This window comes from Pteronotus mesoamericanus, unplaced genomic scaffold (assembly GCF_021234165.1).
Source record: "Pteronotus mesoamericanus isolate MK-2021 breed Mesoamerican mustached bat unplaced genomic scaffold, CSHL_Meso_final contig_182, whole genome shotgun sequence".
Classification (NCBI taxonomy): domain Eukaryota; kingdom Metazoa; phylum Chordata; class Mammalia; order Chiroptera; family Mormoopidae; genus Pteronotus; species Pteronotus mesoamericanus.
In genome coordinates this window covers 13,176,175-13,196,159 of record NW_026555078.1, presented here as the reverse complement: position 1 = coordinate 13,196,159, position 19,985 = coordinate 13,176,175, and the positions used below count along the sequence as shown (strand labels likewise).

General features: G+C 35.8%; 1 protein-coding gene across 1 annotated transcript in view; it reads right to left on the bottom strand.

The window, feature by feature from the left end:
- CEP128 (centrosomal protein 128) overlaps positions 1-19,985 on the bottom strand; it is a 336,595-nt gene that overhangs the window by 51,814 nt on the left and 264,796 nt on the right. The window contains exon 21 of the mRNA XM_054567190.1: positions 6,224-6,247. Within this exon, the coding sequence (XP_054423165.1) occupies positions 6,224-6,247 (24 nt within the window). The remainder of the gene's footprint in view (positions 1-6,223; positions 6,248-19,985) is intronic.

Here is a 19,985-nt window from a genome sequence, read left to right as displayed (position 1 = left end):
AATTTTATAGACAACATTGTTTGCAAATAATGCTACTTTTACTGCATTGGTTAGAACCACCTGCATAGTGTCTAAGAGAAGTTGTGGAATGGGGCATCCTTTGCTTTTCCTGGCCTACAAGACAGACTTTCAAAGGCTACAGTGATATCTGCCATTTATTTTTTTCTCATAACCTTTATTAATTAAAGGAAGTTCCTTTCAATTCTTAGTTTGTTAAAAGATTTATGATGATGATAATGATATCATGGGAATAAATGTTTCTTATTCATTTATTGAGATGACCTTATTAAGTTTATTTTTCCTTAATCTTTCACTATGGTGAATCATAATGGTTGCTTTTCTCTATTAAACCAACTCTGAATTGCTGGAATAAACTCAACTTGTTCATTGTGAATTATCCTTTTTATGCATTCCTGGATTTATTTTGCTAATATTTTGTGTATAATATTTTTGCATCATGTTAATGTGAAAAAGTCCCTTAATTTCCGTTATACTTTCTATGTCTGGTTTTTGTTTCAAAAGTTATTCCAACTCATAATGAGTTGGGCATGTTCCTTCTTTTTCCAGTTTCTGGAGGGGCTTTTGTGAAGCTAAAATGATCTGTTCCTAGACCATCTGATATTACTATATACAAAATTATTTGGGCTTGGTGGTCCTTTTTGGAGAAAAGTTTGATTAAAAATTCTTGATAAAACTTTGTATTTCTTTCTAAAATATAGTTATAGTACTATTCATGTTACTGTTCTTAGTTTTGGCAAATTATATTTTCTAGGTATTTAGTTATTTCTCCTAGTTTTCAAATGTATAATGGTAAAATTATTCACAGTTCTTTTATATGGGGTTAAGTTCTCCAATAGCTATAGTTATATTCTCTTTTTCATTCATAACATTACTCATTTACACCTTCTCTCTTTTATTCTTCATCAGTCATGCTGGACATCGGTCTTTTATTTTTTTAAACAACCAACTTTACTGGACTTGTTTATGCATGCATGTTTTCTATTCATTTTTTAATAGTCTTTTCTCTATTTTTTCTTTTCCTTTGCCTTCTTAAAAGTTTTTTGTATCTTCCTTTTAATATCTTAGTTTGGGTAATAAGTTCATCAGTTTTTACCCCTCTTTTCTAACATGAACATCTAAGCCTTTACATTTCCCCATAAATACTACTTTTGCTGTGCCATACACATTTGAATACATAATACTTTAATCTTCATTCAGTTCTATATATTTTATAATTTCCACTATAATTTATTTCTGACCTTGAGATATTTAGAAATTTACTTTGAAACACCAAAAAATCTATAGCTTATCCTGCTCTCTTTTTGAATCTTAGAGCTAGTTATAATCATGTCACTAACTTCTGGCTCATAGGGATGAACAGAAATGGTATGTGCAACTTCCAGTTTTCACTAAAGGGAAGTTCCATGCTCTCCCTCCCTTCCATCTAGTTACAATGCAGACTCAAGGGCTGGAGAGACCGTGGGCATCTGGGATCATGATGGGGAAGCAACAGACTGAGGACGGTGAAACAAAAAGACCTGCAGTCTGGTTTTCAGACACCGCATCTGCCATGGACACCATATATTTAGATTGTTACATAAGAGAAAAATTAATTTCTATCTTACTTAACCCACTATTATTTTTGGATTTCTCTGTTAACTGAAGTCATGTTTAACTCTAACTAACACAAACATATAAGAATCTAAACTACTGTGGTCTTAATGGAAATAAAAATAAAGGCAGGTTTGGCGGGGGCTGGGGAGGTGATATGAAAAACTGAGTTTATAGCTCCAAGCTGAACTGCCTTACATTCTCTTTAAACTCCCCAAAATGACTTGAAATATACTGACAATAATTCTTCCTGTCCCTTAACCTCCCACTTTGTAAGTGCACTAGTTCCTGCTCTAGTCAAAGGCATCCACTTTAACCCCACCTTTCTGGCATGAACTGCCCCAGTCCCTAATTTTCCAAGCATGTTCCTAAGTTGGATCACCTCCAACGTGCACTTCCTTATTCCTGCTTGCAGTCTCCCCCCGTGCCGCTCTATCCTGCACCCTACTACCTGCGTGTCCCTACATACCGCACTTAACAAGCCACAACCCAGATAAAAAACCATTAATAGTGGTGCTACCTTTCACCTCCTAACCCTGCAGTGCACATGACAGGGAATGCAAGCTGATCACAGCACTCTTTCCAAAAGAGCAGCCAGAGGCCTGCCCAACAGAATGTTTTAATACTGAGTTCTGACCAGTAGGAACTGGCACTCAGGAAGAAACCCATTCGTATCCCTGATGCAAGATATCAAGTCTAAACTACTCGGTCCATATTTCAAAACTCCAGGATTTCTTATTATGTTCTTGGAGTGCTATCGCCTAAGAACCTATAAAAAACATGTGAAAGACTTTGAAAGGAACAAATTGGATGTCTTCAATAAAAAGTAGTTTTCGCCTAACGCACTCTTCTTGGTAGTCTGATTCTTCCATGGGATCTTTGTACCTGTCAGTATTTTGGGGCTCTTTATAACTCTGAGCTGTAGATAACTGATAGCAATGCAAACAATTCTTGTTCATAGGTATGCAAAAAAAAATTTGTCTAGGGAGGTCCAGTTGATTTCCTCCCTCTGCAGTGGAGAAGACAGCTTTGCATCTATTTTAAATCCTTCAGCACTCTTTAGTGCCTATGTATATATGCGGTTCATTGTTCCGTTCAGTCATTTACAACATCTTACTCATTCTCTCATTAACTAATGAGTTAAACAAACTCATTTTTCATGAACTCTTTTTTTTTTGTATGGGAGTCACGATTTCATGATTTTACCCTTTAAAAACATCCTTTTAACAAACTCTTTGTTCATTACTACCTTCCAAATTTGATTGCATCCTCAACACAGAATGACTTCCCTGGCTTTTTCTCCCCAACACGACATATTCTCCACATTCAGAGATGAATCCAGTCCCCTAAAAATAATCTAATCATAACCTCAAACTACAAAATCTATTATATTCCACAATGAACCTACACTGCCTGATGTCTTAATTTATTTTACAATTATTTCTTATTCATAATGGCTTCTACAGTATGTATTACCTGTTTCATTCATGTGTTGTAGTGTACTTTTATCTTACATCATTGATTTCTTTACATGTAAGTAAATTCTCTTCTCAGTTAAAGTGTAAGTTACAGGAGAGAACTGATCACAATGTATTTTTCCCTCTTCAGTGACAATGCACTGCTTTATAGAGCATCCAATAAACATCCACTGCTGGGTCCCAGTCATAGTCCATGAATTAGGCTCTCAATTATGATTTTTTTTTTCAGGCAATCACTTAGCTTTATTTGGGGAATCACCTGCTATATTTTGGCTGAAGGTGGTTTCTCCTTAGCAAAATTCATACTAAACTTTAATGAGGATTGTTAGAGCTTCTGTGAAACACCACATAAAGTGCAGAGCTGATCAGAAAAGCTGGCGGGGGAAGGAATAAATTAATCTGCTTCTAGGGGATTTTCTCCCCTCAATTAATGGACTTGCACATACTGGTACTGTAACATACCTATACTCCTAAGAACAGTCTTATTTGAAGGTCATACACTTTCAATTCAGGATTCACTTTTTCATTCTACAAATATTTATCGATTGTCCACTACACAGAAATTTTTGACAGGCCTTGGGGAAGCATTTGCAAGTAAAATGTCATTTCTAATCCAAGAAGCTTACCTGCTAGTGAAGGAGGAAAGGGACAAGTTGAGGAAGAGGAGGAAAAATGAACAGTAAGCATACAGATAATTGGTGACAAGATAAATCAAGTTGCTCATTATGATGAAAAGGCCATCTTATCTTTTATAATGTATTATAACTGGTGAACTTTTAAAAGCAATCAAGTATAAATACTCCAAATGAAACAAGAAATTCCAGACTTTTGCAGATTTCAATCACCATAATATCTACCCCCAACTCAATGCCTCATGTATCCTTAGCCACCAACCCTACCAAATGGAGACCACCAGCACTTTCTCACGGTGTAAGTGCTGAGTAGTGAGAGAATAACAAATGATCTTGAGATTGCTTTCAGTATATCTGATTTTATGAACTATAAAATACTTTACCAGGTGAGTAGTCTACCAAATGCATTAAATCTGCTCCTTATAATGCATGTGAAGTCAAAGGCCTTCATAATATTTGAGCATTAACATTACTTGAGCACATTCATTTTTATGGTTTTACTCAATTACTTCAAATTAAACGCATCTTGAGAAAACTGCCACTGTAAAAAACCTAGTCCATTTAATCAATTTTATTTTTTTCATGATGACTTTTTATTTTTACCTTTATTCCTAAAGGAATCCTTAGAATAAGGTATTTATAATTCTATTCCACAGTAATAAAGAGATTATATAAACAAAACATACTAACAAGTACTAATGAAAATTATAGGCTTTTTGTCATTATTGATAAAATTTTCAGCTTCATGTGGCATATTGGTATAATTAAAGTGTTTAAATAAGAAACAATAATCAATCACATAATGATAACGATAAGCTAACATTTGGTTGGTCCAAAACATTTTCACACAAACTTTCTTAATTCTCACAATCTAATATAAGAAGTTCACTTATAATCATGTTTATAGATGAAGAAATCAAGAGACAAGTGATCTGCTAAAATGTTGTATAAGTGGCATTTTGTATGCTGCTGAACTTAAGTCTTCAAACTCAAAATTTCTGTTCTTGTTCATACTTTTAAAAAGAGCGTTTAGTTCATAAGCCAAATCCTGTTGGCAAGACACTCCCTAAGGTTAAGTAAAATATATGTGGAGGAACACTAAACATTTTATTCACCTACAATGTCATCATACTGAAACTGAGAAGGTCAGTGTACTTTCCAAATGGCCCAGTTAAATCTAAGGAATAGATTATTTACCCACTAGGGTCTGGACGCTGTCAATCAAAATCACTTGTTTACACAGGACTAAAATGTGCTCTATTAGCATCTTTCCATTCCTCACACTCACAGAATAAATATTTCATTCTTCATTAGCCTTATTGTTTAAAGATTTCTTTTTTTCCTGTTCATTAAATATATAAAAAGATAAAATAAAAATCACCACTAGTCCCAAGCCACTCAATATTTTGTGTCCTTTCTTAAAGTCCTTTTTTAACACTAAGTGTGCATATTTCATACTTGCATCATAGTCTCCATTATACCTTTATATACCACTATTTCACCTCACATAACAGCATGGCAAGATTTACTTTTTAAAATATGACTTTTTATGGCTGAATAATATTTCATCATAAGGTGGTACCATAATTTATTTAACTGTTCTTCCAGTCCACATGGTTTTTGTTATAAAAATGTTTATTTATAAAAGTAATATAAAACTTTTAAAACAGAAGAAATGAAATCACAGCCCTAATTCTTGACTAACAAGTCACTTTCATGAGTTTTGCTCATTCTCTTGTATTCTTTTTTCATATACCTATCATTTTATGTTATCATTTAAAGTACACATGATTTTATATATTGAATTTGTTTCCATTTAACATTGTAGTAGAAGCCTTTTCCATAACTGTGGCAAACTGGGTGGAAATTCCACACTATATCTAACCATTATTTTAATTGTCAAACAATAAGCCATGTCCCCTTTTTATTCTAAAAATCATTTAAAATAAGTCATTTTACAAATACTGGAAGCATGTAGTCTTTACATCCATGTACTTTAAAAATCATTTTTTAATACTAGATTCATGCAGGTAAGGTTATCGAGAAGAAGGCTGACCAGTTTTTATCATTTTCTGAATATTAGTAAAAACGATGTAAAAATTTTAAAGTTGAATATCTGGACTTCAAAGTATAAATAGCATCATCATCTCAATTGTTTATCAACCAGTCTTTTTAGTGACTAAGAAATACAGAAACAAATATACAGGGTATTGATTACACTTAAACTAATTATATTTTCCATAAATTAGTACATCTTGCCATCATCAGACTAAAGAGAGCAGGTCACTAAATGGCCACTTAAATGTGCACATTTTGTTTTTAAATATTTTTTGCATTTTAGAAATCAGTACCCACATACCTTTCATGTACAGTTTGGCTTATTTTGCCCTATGAATTCCAGGTGTAGTTTTAGAAATGCTTTCTGGGCAGCTTCCTTTGGGGAGTGCTCTGAAATCCACATCAGCACTCTGATAGAAGGAGAAAGAAAATGCCCCAACTTACCGTTTCTAACACATTCACACGGTCCTGCAAATAAAGCATAACATATAATTATAAAAACAAAGCTATTAAAATAATTTCAAGTTTATGTAATAGCTTGTCTTTTTATTCTCTATTAGTAATAATTATTATTAAGATGTAAAAAATGAAAGTTCAGGATGATCTCTACAATAGAATTCACACAAAAGCATCATTATACTTTTACTCATCTTTGCAAGAGTTAGGACTACAAGGTTTAATTTGAAAGTAAATACCATAAGTTCACATGTAAATTCCATTACTAAATGAAATAGATTTTACCATTTTGCATTGGTAAAATTATTTACCTACTTAAGAATATAAAATATTAGATACATTTGAATATATAAACCACAGGTAGATACTAGGAGTGGTCAGAAAAAGGAATTTAGCAATGTTATCAGTTCTCAGTTAGGTGCACAACACAGTTTGACCTCACAGGAAGGGAAAGTTCAGACATAAGAATACTTTATCAATAAAATTCACATGTAAATTGTTCGTTGAAAGAAGGCAAGAGAAATAAATGAGAAATATATGTTACATGCAACCAATCCTGAACCTAGATGGGTCTTCATTACTTACAGTGTCTTAGAAGGTTTTACAGAAATTCTGGTTTTTAAAAGGGTTCTTGAGAGTAATGCTTAAAAAGTTAAAGAATCAAAAAAAAAAAAAAAAAAAAAAACGACTACATTCTCTATCCAATGGCTGTATTCTCCTCTCTTCTCAAAGCTGACAGCTACATGCCGGGGGTTTTACCACACACAAAGGGCTGAATTTGAGAGGGAGGAGAGTCAAGGCCATTTTTGTTCCATTTTCAGCAGTTGCATGAAGTCTATGAAATCTTGCTTTTTTGTTTGTTTGTTTAATCCAATTAATCATTTAGTCCCACGAGAAAAAGGGACAGGTACGGTACAGAGAGCCATTCAGATCAGGTGCCTTGCGGCTACGCCGGGACACCCGAGAGCAGAAAGAGCGAGGCCCTCATTGCCACTCTCCCAGCCCACCCAAAGGGACTCCCAGTCTCCTTCTGAGGACTTCCGCAAACCCAGCCTGCACGTCCTGGGCTGGGAGGCTTCGGTTGCACATTTCTACCCTTTAAACATTTGGCTCTGTGGGCATGAGTTAAATGAACAAATTATGCAAAATCAGCACAAAGCAGATGGTTTTTAGCAATATAATCTGTTTAACTACATTTTGTTGGCACATTTGAGAGGACCTCCCCCTCCAACCCAAAGTTTCATGAAGTAACTGCTATTTTGCTGGTGACTTGTGTCCTGTCACATTTGAGTGCTTCATGATAAATGCACCTAAAGTCTCAAGTGGGCTCTGATATGTTGTTGCCAGGCATCTTATTCACAGTGTATCTGGGACAAAACCATTTGGCAGTACTTGATCATCCTTTGCAGACTGAACAGAACCTCATTAGATGCCTCCAAGAGACAGAAACAGACTTTGTGACATATCATATTTACAGGAACTGTCGTAGAGGGCTCCATATTTTCACAGCCATTGTTTGGGCCTTAAGTTTTTCTCATAACATGTATTTATGGGCACATATTATTAGAGATTAGCATATTTAAAATAGTACATATACAGCTGGTATGTAATGAGTAATTTCATATGATGTCAAAGCAGAATTGAATGAAAATATGTCTAAATTCGTATCTCAGTGTTTGACAAAAACACACTCGAATATTTGTTACAGGATTTGTACTGTCATAGACTACATATTTTTATCCTCATGAAATTCACATGCTGAAACTCCCAGTGTGATGGCATTTGAACATGTGGCCTTTGGAAGTATTTAGGTCATAAGGATAGAGCCCTCAAGGTGGAACTAGTGTCCTTATAAGAAGAGACACGAGAACGCTTGCTGCTCTTTTTGCTCTCTGCCATTTAAGGACATAATGGGAAGATGGCTTTCTCCAAGAACCAAATCTGCCAGCACCTTGATCTTGGACTTTCCAGCCTCCAGAACTGTAAGAAGTAAATGTTTGCTGTTTAAGCCACCCAGTGAATGGTATTGTAATTTGTCATAGCAGTCCAAGCTGACTAAGAAGATGAGCACTTAGTCCGTACGAATGTAATCAGAAATGGTCAAAAAACTCCATTTTGTTAAAATATAAAGATCAATAAATAATTTTGATATTGACACAATTTACTTACATCTGTTTGTCTATAACCTACTTCATTCCAAATCAATAAATAATTATTTTGATGCAATTTACTTATGTCTATAACTGACTTCATTCCAATATGGTACTAAGACAGCTTTCCATAAAAAAAGTACATAACCAGAAAATTTCAGGAAAGAGAAACATTAAGTTTATTAACCTAAATTTAAATAATCCAATTTTCCAAGTAATGATAATAGGATACCAACCATTGCAGCCAATTAGTGAGCTTTGTATAAACTGTAGTTTTTTAATCTTAAGACTATAAGTAAAAAGAAACTACTCCTAGTCTTTATAAACTTATTAATTTGCTTTTAAAATTTCAGAAATGTATTTTGTAGTTTTAAATGTAGTTGACTTTTTTTTTGGCAGACGATATTGGTTATTATAATTCTGTATAGAAAGGAATTAGGCTACTGTATATCCTTACTCTCAAACAAAATATCTGCATACTTCCTCTCATGTTCTTATTATTAAAATAGAGGTAACTTAAGTCAATATTGTGGCACTAATACAATCTATAAAAATGCGAGTATATGTCCTAACATATAATTAAAGCAAAGTGAATTATATTCTTCTTAATCTCTTCCCTCTCGTACTCGAACTGCAGTTCTTGTGTTTGGTCATTGCAGTCTAACTTCAATTTCTACAGATTTTACCTTAGAGCTCAAATGAAGCTTCTGGTTCAACACTTTCCCAACTCCTCCTTCACAAACACCCTCAGCCCAAGCCTGGGTCCTGAAAAGTACTGTGAGGACCCTGAAAGCGGGGTTAGGAGGCAGGAAGAGTTAGACACCTCCAGAAATAATGAAGATGCTCTCACTGTAACCATAATGTTTCAGGTGGGTTCAATAAGCCAATGGTTCTTATTTTTGTAGCCGTGGACTTTGAGAGTCTAATGGAACTTGATCTTCTCACCAGGACTGTACCTTATCCACAACACACACATAATTCTGCATACACTTTTAGGGGAAGTGCAGGCTCTCCGAAGCCCACCTAAGGCCCTTCAAATCCTTTTACTCTATGTAACATGTGAAATAAGATGTAAGAATATTATGTAAATAAACTATTTTATTAAATCAAATCTATTTATTTCTCCTGTATGAAATATTTCTAGAAAAATGACACCAAAAAAGGGAAAAAAATAACTGGGAGTGGAAGGTCAAACAATCAAAGGTAAAATTTCCTTCAAGTATTTTGGGAAAAAAGTTCTTAGGGAAAATAACCTGTTTTGTTGCTATTACTTTTTTTGTAACTGGATATTCTCTTTTCCACTATTCTTTAGTTCTAAGGAGTGAAAAGTCTAACAAACACATAAAACAACGATTTTAATGTTTGCTCTTAGAGATTATACATGTAGTCACTGCTTAGTCATTGAGTTACAATGGAGAGTGCTAGCTGGTCTCACCAATATAAATATTAATTACCCTTATTTCTAAGGGAAAATAATGCTGCTAGACATAACATTTTGTGTCTACTTGACAGATCAAGTAGACAGACATATTTTGGGGGAATCCTATAGCATATTTACTATAAAAATATGAATTCTATTAAAAAATAGTCACAGAATTGTAAAGTGAAGAAGAGAAAATATAGTCAATTATATTATAGTAAGTATGGTGTCAGATGGGTAGTACTAAACTTACAGGGGAATCACCTCATAAAGTATAGAAATGTCTAAACACTATGTTGTTCAGTGAAATTAATATAATATTGTATGTAAATTGCAACAGAAAAATTCTTTAAAATATGTATTTTAACTTTTTATGGTGAAGTTAGTAACTTGCCTTGAGCTGTACATATTCCTTTGCTTGGTCATAACAGGGTATACACTGGAGTTTATAACTGAACCAAGGCAATTTCATTAGTATCATTGGAAACAGGCAAACATTTTGTAGGCTAAGTTAGGAAATGAGCACTAAATGGATCTGTGGTATCTGAATCTCTGATCATTAACAGTTTATTTGATTCAGCTGAGCCAATCAATTAGCTACACTGATTCATCGAGTCCACACAAAGCGATGAACTGGAGGCCTCATAGGTCTAATTAATCAGAGTTCTTCTGTCTTTGGTAAGTACAGTCGAACAGGTCTAGTGACTTCATTTTATTACAACAATGCAACATACTCCAAGAATACTTTAAATAAACCATTAGCATATGAAAAAGCACAATACTAGCATAAAAATATACCAAGACTTTCTATCTCTTCCAAATCTAAGAAGCTTTAGGAGTACAGTATAGAGTGATTTTGGAAGTTTCTCTAAGACTGAATGTCTAGAGCAGACAGATAATTTTAAAAAAGAAAAGCCCACAACAGGGACTCCCTCCCATCACCGCTGTAAAAGCACAAAGCTTCTCTTCTGGAAGAAAAGTCCACTGGGCTTCTTCCACAGAGAACTCGGCGTGGCATTTTCCCTGTCAGCGCTAACTCTGTTTCATCCACACTCACGTTTTACCTGCTACTTCCTAAATGAACAATATAAAACGAAATGCAAATATGTACCTTCTCTCCTTGACACATTTCCCCATGGCAATCCATTACATTTAACAAACTGCCAATCACTTTTTAATAATTAAAAGACCTAGAGATAACTTCAAATGTATTCTTTTCCAAGCTTCAAGATTTTAAAGAAAGAAGAGGCATTTATTAACCACCACCGGAAAAGATCAGCATTTGATGATTTAAAGTAAATAAAAACAAAATAGAGATAAAAAGCACAACCAACCGCCATGTTGTCACATCAAAAAATATAGAATATGGCAGAGGCTGGCTTTGAATATACCAAATGAATAAGCAAGCTATACCTAAAATTATATTTGATCTATTAAAAGTCAGACTAAGTCACTCTATGCTCATGAAAAACTTCAGGATGGGTGGTGTTAGACAGCTTGCAGTGCTTTCCCGATCATCTAGGGTTTGATTTAGCCATCACTGAATACTGGTGGTCAACCTTTGTACACTCATTTCACTAGCTGCTTATGAGCCCTTTTCAAATAATCTATTTTGGGATCTAAAATAACAAAATATTGAAAAGGAAACCATGGCAAGACATCAAGATTTTGTCTACAAAGTTGTCAATGTGAATCCCTCCACATTTTGACTTATCAAAGAGAAAAGCCAGTTTAAAAAGATCCCTTGCATAGAAGGAGGACCCAGTAATGTTCCTTTTTATCTGTTTTTTACCCAAAAAGTAGAAAATGAGAAGCAGGAACTATCACAAGACTTAAGAACACAGTCAGGGCATGTGCTCCACACATCTGATCTGCTCTCTCCTCCACTACTATTGCCACGATAGAGCCCCAGAGGCACCCAGCTGCCCTGTCCTTCGGCCATATTCCCAGGCTGGCATTTCTGGTCTGCAATCTTGTTTGTTATGAGGCCATTATCGACCATTATACCTCAATTTGCCACTGTTCAGGAAAGGCTGACTTTGCACTTACAGTGAAGTGGGATGAGTGCACGGGTCCGTGGGGTGGGAACGCAAGTGAGGTGGAAGAGAAAGATGTGCACATGTGGCTCTGTGGGTTTGCTTCAAGAGATTTCATGCTGGAAGATGTAGCCAGACGTTCAGAAAGGGTTTTGCTTAAAATTCCTATAAACACTTCCAGTCAACTGGAAGAAATTAATACCAAAAAAACTCAGATTCGCCATTCATATTTCAGACCACAGAGCAATGCAATGAGCTTTATTTCTTTTTTTTCCTTGAAAACAAAGAATTGCTTTAAGATTCTTTGAAGCACAAATGCAGTATGATGCATAGGCAGGGGCCTGCAAGATAAGACTACAAACCAAATGAAGGGCAAAAGACAGAAAATAACCTGACTCTTGGAAGTGCTCAGTTCCACAGTGTAATTCCTGGAACCAGGTAACAAGAGTTCAGTGAATGACATTTGGACTGGGGAGCAACTAAAGTTTATTTGCAGGTAATATAAAGGCTATGATGGTGGTTAGGGGCAATGCAAATGACAACCTATGTAATTTTAAAGATTGACTGTCCCTATAGAGAGACACAGGAACTGGAGTTGAGTAGTAGGGGGAGAAAGCCAACAGCCTAGAAGCCAACACAACATGTGATTTTTTTCAAGGATTTACATTTTAAGAAATAAAGTGCATGTCTCCAGTTGTGAGGTTAGTCATATATCAGCTGAGTATGCTCTGAATTCTTATGCAAATCAGTGCAGTGGTGATTAAGGCACAATTTATGAGTGGGTTCATGTCATACAGAACTTGGGGAAACAACAGGGTATGCTTTTTTTTCAGGGTGTGCATCTGACTGTCACTAAACATAGCTGGCCTAATGAGACTCCCTGAGGCTGACATCTTCCCTTCCCTCAAGGGCAAATACCTCCTGGGCTTCCAGGCAAAAAATGTTCACAAGGAGATGCACATAACCTTAGAACCCTAGGTCCCAAGCTCCTTCCTCCTAAATATTTGAATCACAGCTCTTGATTGCTGGCCACTATGCATGTCACACAGTTGAGTCATTAAATGGTACAGGAACTCAGTCCACGTTTGGAATTAAACTGCTTACCTTTGAGCAATTTCAATAATCACATCCTAATTTGGATGCAAGCCATTTCCTCAATTCTTCTCAGGAATTAAAGCACTAGGAACATTATATTAGAGACTCTCTCTCACTCCCATTCCCATAGTCCTTCTTTGGGATTCTGCATATTGGTACCTCTCACTGTTCTATACTAAAGAGAGAGGCTACTGATAAGGATAATCAAGACATAAGCAGATAGTTTTAAATAATATATTTAGCTGACGTGAGTTAAGTTTTTCTTGTTTCTTACTTTAGTTTGACTATAATTAAAGCTATTATCATCTCTGTTTCCTAATATACAAACACAGGTAGAAAGGGAAAGGTAGTTAAGGGATTTAAAGCTAACCTTAGATTATCTGTACTCTGAGAAATCAATGGTGCAGTATTATTAATACATAAGAAACGTGAGGAAAAACCCAACAAACTTAGCTTTTAGTTGCACTTCTGGAAAGCATACCTGAAGGCTGACTTACAGTAAAATACAGTGAATGTATTTTGACTATTGAGTTTTAAGTATCTTAAATATTTCTACCTATGAAATACTTAACTGCTTTTTCTTCCAATTGAGCTTCCTTCTGATATTTCATTGCAGTCTGACTAGCATCTTCCCAAGGTGGAATGTTAAACTGTAGCTTTGGCTGTTTGAGAGAGATGTGAGTAAAGAAACAGAGTTGGAAACCTCTACTGTCTTAAAATCATTGAAAGCACTATAAATAGTAATAACTATAAAAATAACACTAATGGGACTATAATAATTTTAAAAAAAGGTTAATACTAGCATTTGAAGAAAATATCATATACATATTTAAAAATTTGTATTGATTTTAGAGAGAGAAAAGGGAAAGAAGAGAGTGAGAGAGAGAGATCAATTTGTTGTCCTACTTATTTATGCATTCATTGGTTGATTCTTGTATGTGCTCTGCCTAGGAATTGAACCTGCAACCCTGGCATATTGGGGCAACGCTCTAACCAACTGAGCCACCCGGTAAGGGACCATGTTGTACTTTTAAAGTATTCCCCAAAATAATTCCTTCCCCAACTTAAAGTCACAAATTTTAGGAAAATAATTACTTGAATTTAAAACATTTTACTCCTTAGGATTATAAATAAAGAGTAGTGATTTAGTTCAAAACATCCTCAATTATCTTGTTTTCAAAATCATTCCTGAAAGACAGTGATCCTAAATTCCAAAGTCTATGAAATGAAAGAATAAATGAGCTGAGCACTTGTTAGACACACCTGGGCAGTTTTAGTCAGTAATGAAAACTACTTTTAATACTGACAACCTTACCTGTGGATAATGAAGCACTAATGTGTATGATTAGGAGTTCAGAAAGGTCTAATTACACAAAATTACACTTTCCTTCCATTTGCAAAAGTATTTAAAAATTCTACCAGTGGAAATTTATTCTTTGAGGAAGAACTCAAAAATTTATTCTTTGTCCACATTCCAGTTAATTTTTTAAAAGGCAAACATCCTTGAGATCGCTAACCATTAAACTAGTTCATTCCAAGGCAGAGGTCAGCAAAGTAGGACAGTGGGTCAGATCCAGCCCACCGACTGTTTTTATAGGTCCATGAGCTAAGAAGAATTATTACATTTTTATTGGGTTGGCCAAAAAGTTCATTACTTTTTTCCATCCAATGGTTCTAGAAGTACTTGTCTTTAACTTCAAATGAAACAATTTTGTTAGATGCTATTGTGACAGCTGTCATATCAGCATGCACTTAGAAAAACTAACCAAAATTGGTGAATTTTTGTGTAGCCATTTTAATATTGAAGAGAGAAGAAAATATGCAACACTTTTGGTATATTATGCTTTATTATTTCAAGAAAGGTAAAAATATGACTGAAATGCAAAAGATTAATGCAGTGTATGGAGAAGGTGCTGTGGCTGATCGAATGTGTTAAAAGTGGTTTCCAAAGTTTCTTGGTTCTATTGACATTTTGGCCAAATAATTTTTTTATGGGACTGTCTTATGCATTGAAAGATATTTAGCAGCACCCCTGGCTTCTACCCACAAGAGTAGAAGCCAATAGCAGGAGATAGCCAACATACTCGAAATATCCAAATCAATAAAGTTATTGGTGAAAATGAAAAATGTGTCTTTTATTTTATGGAAAAAATTAAATGATCTTTTTGACCAACCCAATATTTGGCTGAAAATAAAATCAAAGAAAGAATACCATTTCATGACATGTAAAAATTACATGAAATTCAAATTTCAGTTTCCATAAATAAAGTATGATTGGAACCTAGTCTAACCCTCTTTTTATATATGGTCTGTGGTTGCTTTTATTCTATAATGGCAGAATTGAATTGTTATGAGATAGTATATTGCCTGTAAAATTGAAAATATTTAGACTTTGCCCTTCACAGGAACTATGATGACCCTCTGTTCTAAGGTGTCTATATCCTATAAAAACTATGTCCTACCTCACAGAGGTCACCTGTAGCAAACCTGGAAGATTCTGGAAGGAGAGGATAAGGTAAAACACACTGACCAGGGATTAGGAAAAAATAGGGACCAGAAAATCTTTACGCAACTTTTAGACTTGAAAGCAAAATTTAAAGGTTGTATATGCATAAATACATATGCATCAGATGTAAAACACCTCAAGCCAAAGTCTCTTCTTTTTGTCCTTTATTCCTTTTATTCATCATTTTTTCTTTTATTCCAATGTATTTCCTTCCTTTCTTGCTTCCTTTCTCCTTCCTCCCTACCACCCATTTGTTCATTTAATTAATTAATCCATTCATCCATGCACACACTACAGTGGAAACTGGGTACATAGTTATGGACAGGGGAAATAAGGCCTTTCTGCCATCACAGAGCTTATAGTCCAAAGGAGCAGGCAAAGATATAAGGAAACTGATGTGGGCCGGGGCAGAGGTTTACTTTAGGCAGGTGGGTCAGGTTAAGTTCCCACGGAGATGACATGTGAGCTGGAAAAAAAGGATAAAATGAGCCATTATCGAAAGACCTAAGGGAAAAGCATGGGAGAAGGAGCAGCACATGCAAAGTTCCTGGGACACAAAAGGGTCTGTTTAATTTCAGGAACAAAAGGGGCACTGGTATGTGTGCAGTGGCTATTAATGACAACATCTGTTTAAATTACAGCATCATAAAAAGCAATATTATTTACTGAAAGGTTATTATTTGCCAAAAATTATATTGGGTGCTTTCACATAATATTCTTATTTAATGCTAACAAAAACTCTCAGTAGGGGAACATTATTAATTTTATTCATTTAAATTCAAAGAAACAGACTGGAAGGTATTAAATGTATTGAATTCCACACTGTGATTTAATATTGGAGCTTAGACTATAATCCAGGTCCACCTGAATTAAAGGAGTCTATACTAACTCTCAAAAACAAATTAAAGGTCACCTTTAAATATATATATTTAATAGCTCTGCAAAATGAAGCTAATGGAAATACCATATGCTAACAGTGCAGTTTTATGAGCAAATAGACAATAAATGCCTTTTTATTACCATTGGGGCTATTGTGTGCATGTGTGTGTGGTGGAGCTTAGGGGACACACTGGAAAACTGCTCTGGAGACTCCTTCTCAAAATGAGACACGCCAGGACTGCACTCCAGACCTTTATTCTCAACAGATGTCAGTTATCAGTATAACAAAACACAATAAAATTTAACGTTCAAATAAAAACCATTAGTGGTATGTATTTTTATATTTACTTACTATATAATACGAGGGATTTTATTTTTGCTCTCTGCCTCTCTTAAGGAAGTGGCAGGTCCTTCTTACTCCTGGATCTGGCCTTAGGCCAGCTGAGGCGCACACCGTCAACCCCACGGGGGAACTGCCAGCAGAAAGGACAAGGGAGAGCAGGGATCTAAACTCAGCTGGCCGCGCTGCTGTGCAGGGCCACCGTGTTGCCTGCGCCGCTCTTCCTGACCTGGGCTGCCAGAGTTCAGATTCACCACTGGCTCATCAATGGCCTCTCCTCTACTCCTGTCCCATTTGTGGCAAATTTGTTCTTTCAAACAGCGAAATGAGAACTTGGGGTTTCAATTTCAACCAGAATGTAGCAAAGACATGGAGTCTCTTGTAGGTAATATTTTTCTATTTCATTTTATGAGCAAATATAGAAATAATGTTAACAGTTAATGTTATTTATTAGCATGCTAATAAGAATTCACACTTCTAATGGTAAACATTAAACTTCGAACAAATTAAATTTAGAATAGTAAGTGTAACTCAGATATTCTGGAAAAGAAATGCACTTCAGAATCAATTTTTGAAGCCAAAATAATCACTGATTATGATAAAAAGACAAAGGTATAAGAGGGGATGCTTATTAGTCATTCCTTCAGTTCACTTTAGTTTTATCACTTTTTGCACAATTTAAAATTTATGCAAACATTTTCAATGTTGCCTTTAATTTTTGCCAGAATATTTTGAACCTGGTTTAAAGCTGAAATTGAAGAAGCCCGAGGAGGGCTTTAATAACAACTTTCTTCAGTCTGTTTATTTAAAACATGATGAATAAGCAAAAAGAAAAGGTGCAGAATGGAAAAAGAAAAATGATCCCTTCTCCTTCCTAGAAGTGCTCGAGATTACTGGGCCGCTCCTAATCTCGCACCAGGAATTAAAATCTTCCTCACATGCCAAGGGCCAAATATATATTTATATGACAGTGTCCCAATTGCCATGTGTATGTTAGCTTAGAGCCTAAGCATTTCTTGTAGTTCCAAAGTTACAGAAAGGCAGTAAGAAGTTGCACTAATCTTAAATCCCCAGTATTGCCTTATTTCAGGCACTTTCTAACAATTACTTAGTTTCTTATAGTCTCTTTTTTGAGGAGGCGGGGGGATCAGCTGGTATTGTATCACACTAAATGCTTATTTGGTTTGCCAACAAATCATTCTTGTAGAAAAAAAAAGGAATAAATGAAAAAAAAAAAAAAGAAAAAGAAAGGCCAGGAACTTACACAAACAAAGTGTAGACATTCAGTTCTCCATGAGCAAATTCATGAGGCATTAAGTATAGTGGTGTGGACGCCAGATTCTACTATGAATCTTAGCCTGGACAATTACTGGCTGCACAAGCTCTGAGCCTCAGTAGCTTCTTCATCTGTACAATAACATTAACAGAATCCACCTTATGGAATTGTCATAAGGAATAGATAGATGACCTATATTTAGGAGTCTGAGCACAGTGCATGACACAAAAGAATTGCTCATTAGCTATTAATATCATTCATTAACAAGTCAGAGGGTTGTTGTTTTTTTTCCTTCTTGGACGCACAGACCATCACCCTTTGGGGCCAATTTGGCCCAATCTTGACTGGAATCAAGAAGTGCTAAATAAGTATTTGTTAACAGAGTGAAACATAATCTTAGCGAGTTTTCAAGGCCCCAGCTCAGGGAAACTGTCTACAGCATGTCTTTATACTCTGGAAAAACTGCCAGAGGCGGGGATGGGTGATAGTCCTGAAGTGAGAACTTTAACTTATTCCAGTGATGTTCTGTTAATGCTTCAAACCTTGGAGATTTGTTTTATGAGTCAATGGAAACGATTTCAACCAGAAGTGTACTATTGATGAGCATCTGTTTCTAAATTTGTTGCTCACGACTGTTTCATTCCTTAAAATCTTGCTTTTCACACCTGTCAATTTTATCAGGAGATGGAAGACAAAATAGAGAACATGGTGCTATGGCCAAATGTCTGTATGACCCCAAAATTCATAGGCTGAAATCTTAACCTCCGATCGATGATGTTAGGAGGGAGGGACATCAGGGAGCGGTTAGGTCCTGAGGGTTGCGCCCGCATAAAGAAGACTCAGAGTTCTCCCTCTGCTCTCTGCCACGTGAGGGCAAAGCAAGAGGATGGCGATCTGTGAATCAGGAAAGTGGATCCTCACCACCTACTAAGTTTACCAATATGAACACTGAATACAGATAGTGCATCTGCCTTGATCTCGGACTTCTCAGCCTCTAGTGGGACTTCTCAACCTCTGAGAAATAAATGTTTCTAGTTTAAGCTACCCAGTCTAGGGTATTTTTTATTGTAGCAGCCTGAATGAACTAAGAGACGCAGTTATCTGTACAAAGTTTAAGGCCAATCAGGGAATGTGATGTGAGAAGAACAAGCAGACACACATTATAGAAAGGAGTCTTGCAGTAATCACTTGATGTGCAACCCACAGTGGACTCATGGAGGCATGGCAAAACTCTCAGATGGGCTCAGCACTGCAAAACATCATGACGTGCTTAGATCATTTTCATTCTTCACAAGAAAATGCGAGCTGCTCTTCATATTAATCCCAGTGCCCAGGGAGCCCAGAACTCAGACTCTGACAAAGGCACCAAGGGACATTTTATGGAGATGTGGCTTTTCATGGAGTCAGCTGCAAAGGGGATGGTGCATGGAGACACATAAAATAATTTCCCACCTTGTGGGAGCAATTTAAAAAATCTGTAACACATACTTGGTTCATTTCCACAAGGAAGTTTTTAAAATTTTCTGTTACTGAGTAAAATTTGGGCTTTTGAGCTCAAAGACTACACTATGTCTTTGCATTTTTAAATGTTTCCAAATGGCATCTATTCTTTTAGAGGCTTTTAATAAACTTGACTCAAGGAGACAGCTGAACCCTGAACACCTGTGTTTTCCATGCCTCTGGACAAACAGAACTAGTCATGTTTTTATGTTTTTATCCTCGAAAGAAAATATCTAGTCAATCAACTCCCATACATTCAGACACATGAATACTTCCCTCTTGGGGTTTTCTATTTTCCAGTTTAATTCTGTCATAAATTTGGAATTATAATTAAGTTGCAAATTTCAAGTAAAACAGGGTGATAAAATTTAATGACCACTAACATTTCAAGTGGAATCTATTTTACTGATCTTGGCTCCCTGCGCTCCTGAGACTCCTTGAAACAGCGAGCTGAGGTGTGCCACTTTGACTGGTGGCGATCCTGCGGACCCTAACGGGCTTCTGGAGTTTTGTCTCTGTAGAGGCCTCCCACTGAATTTAAGACCTAG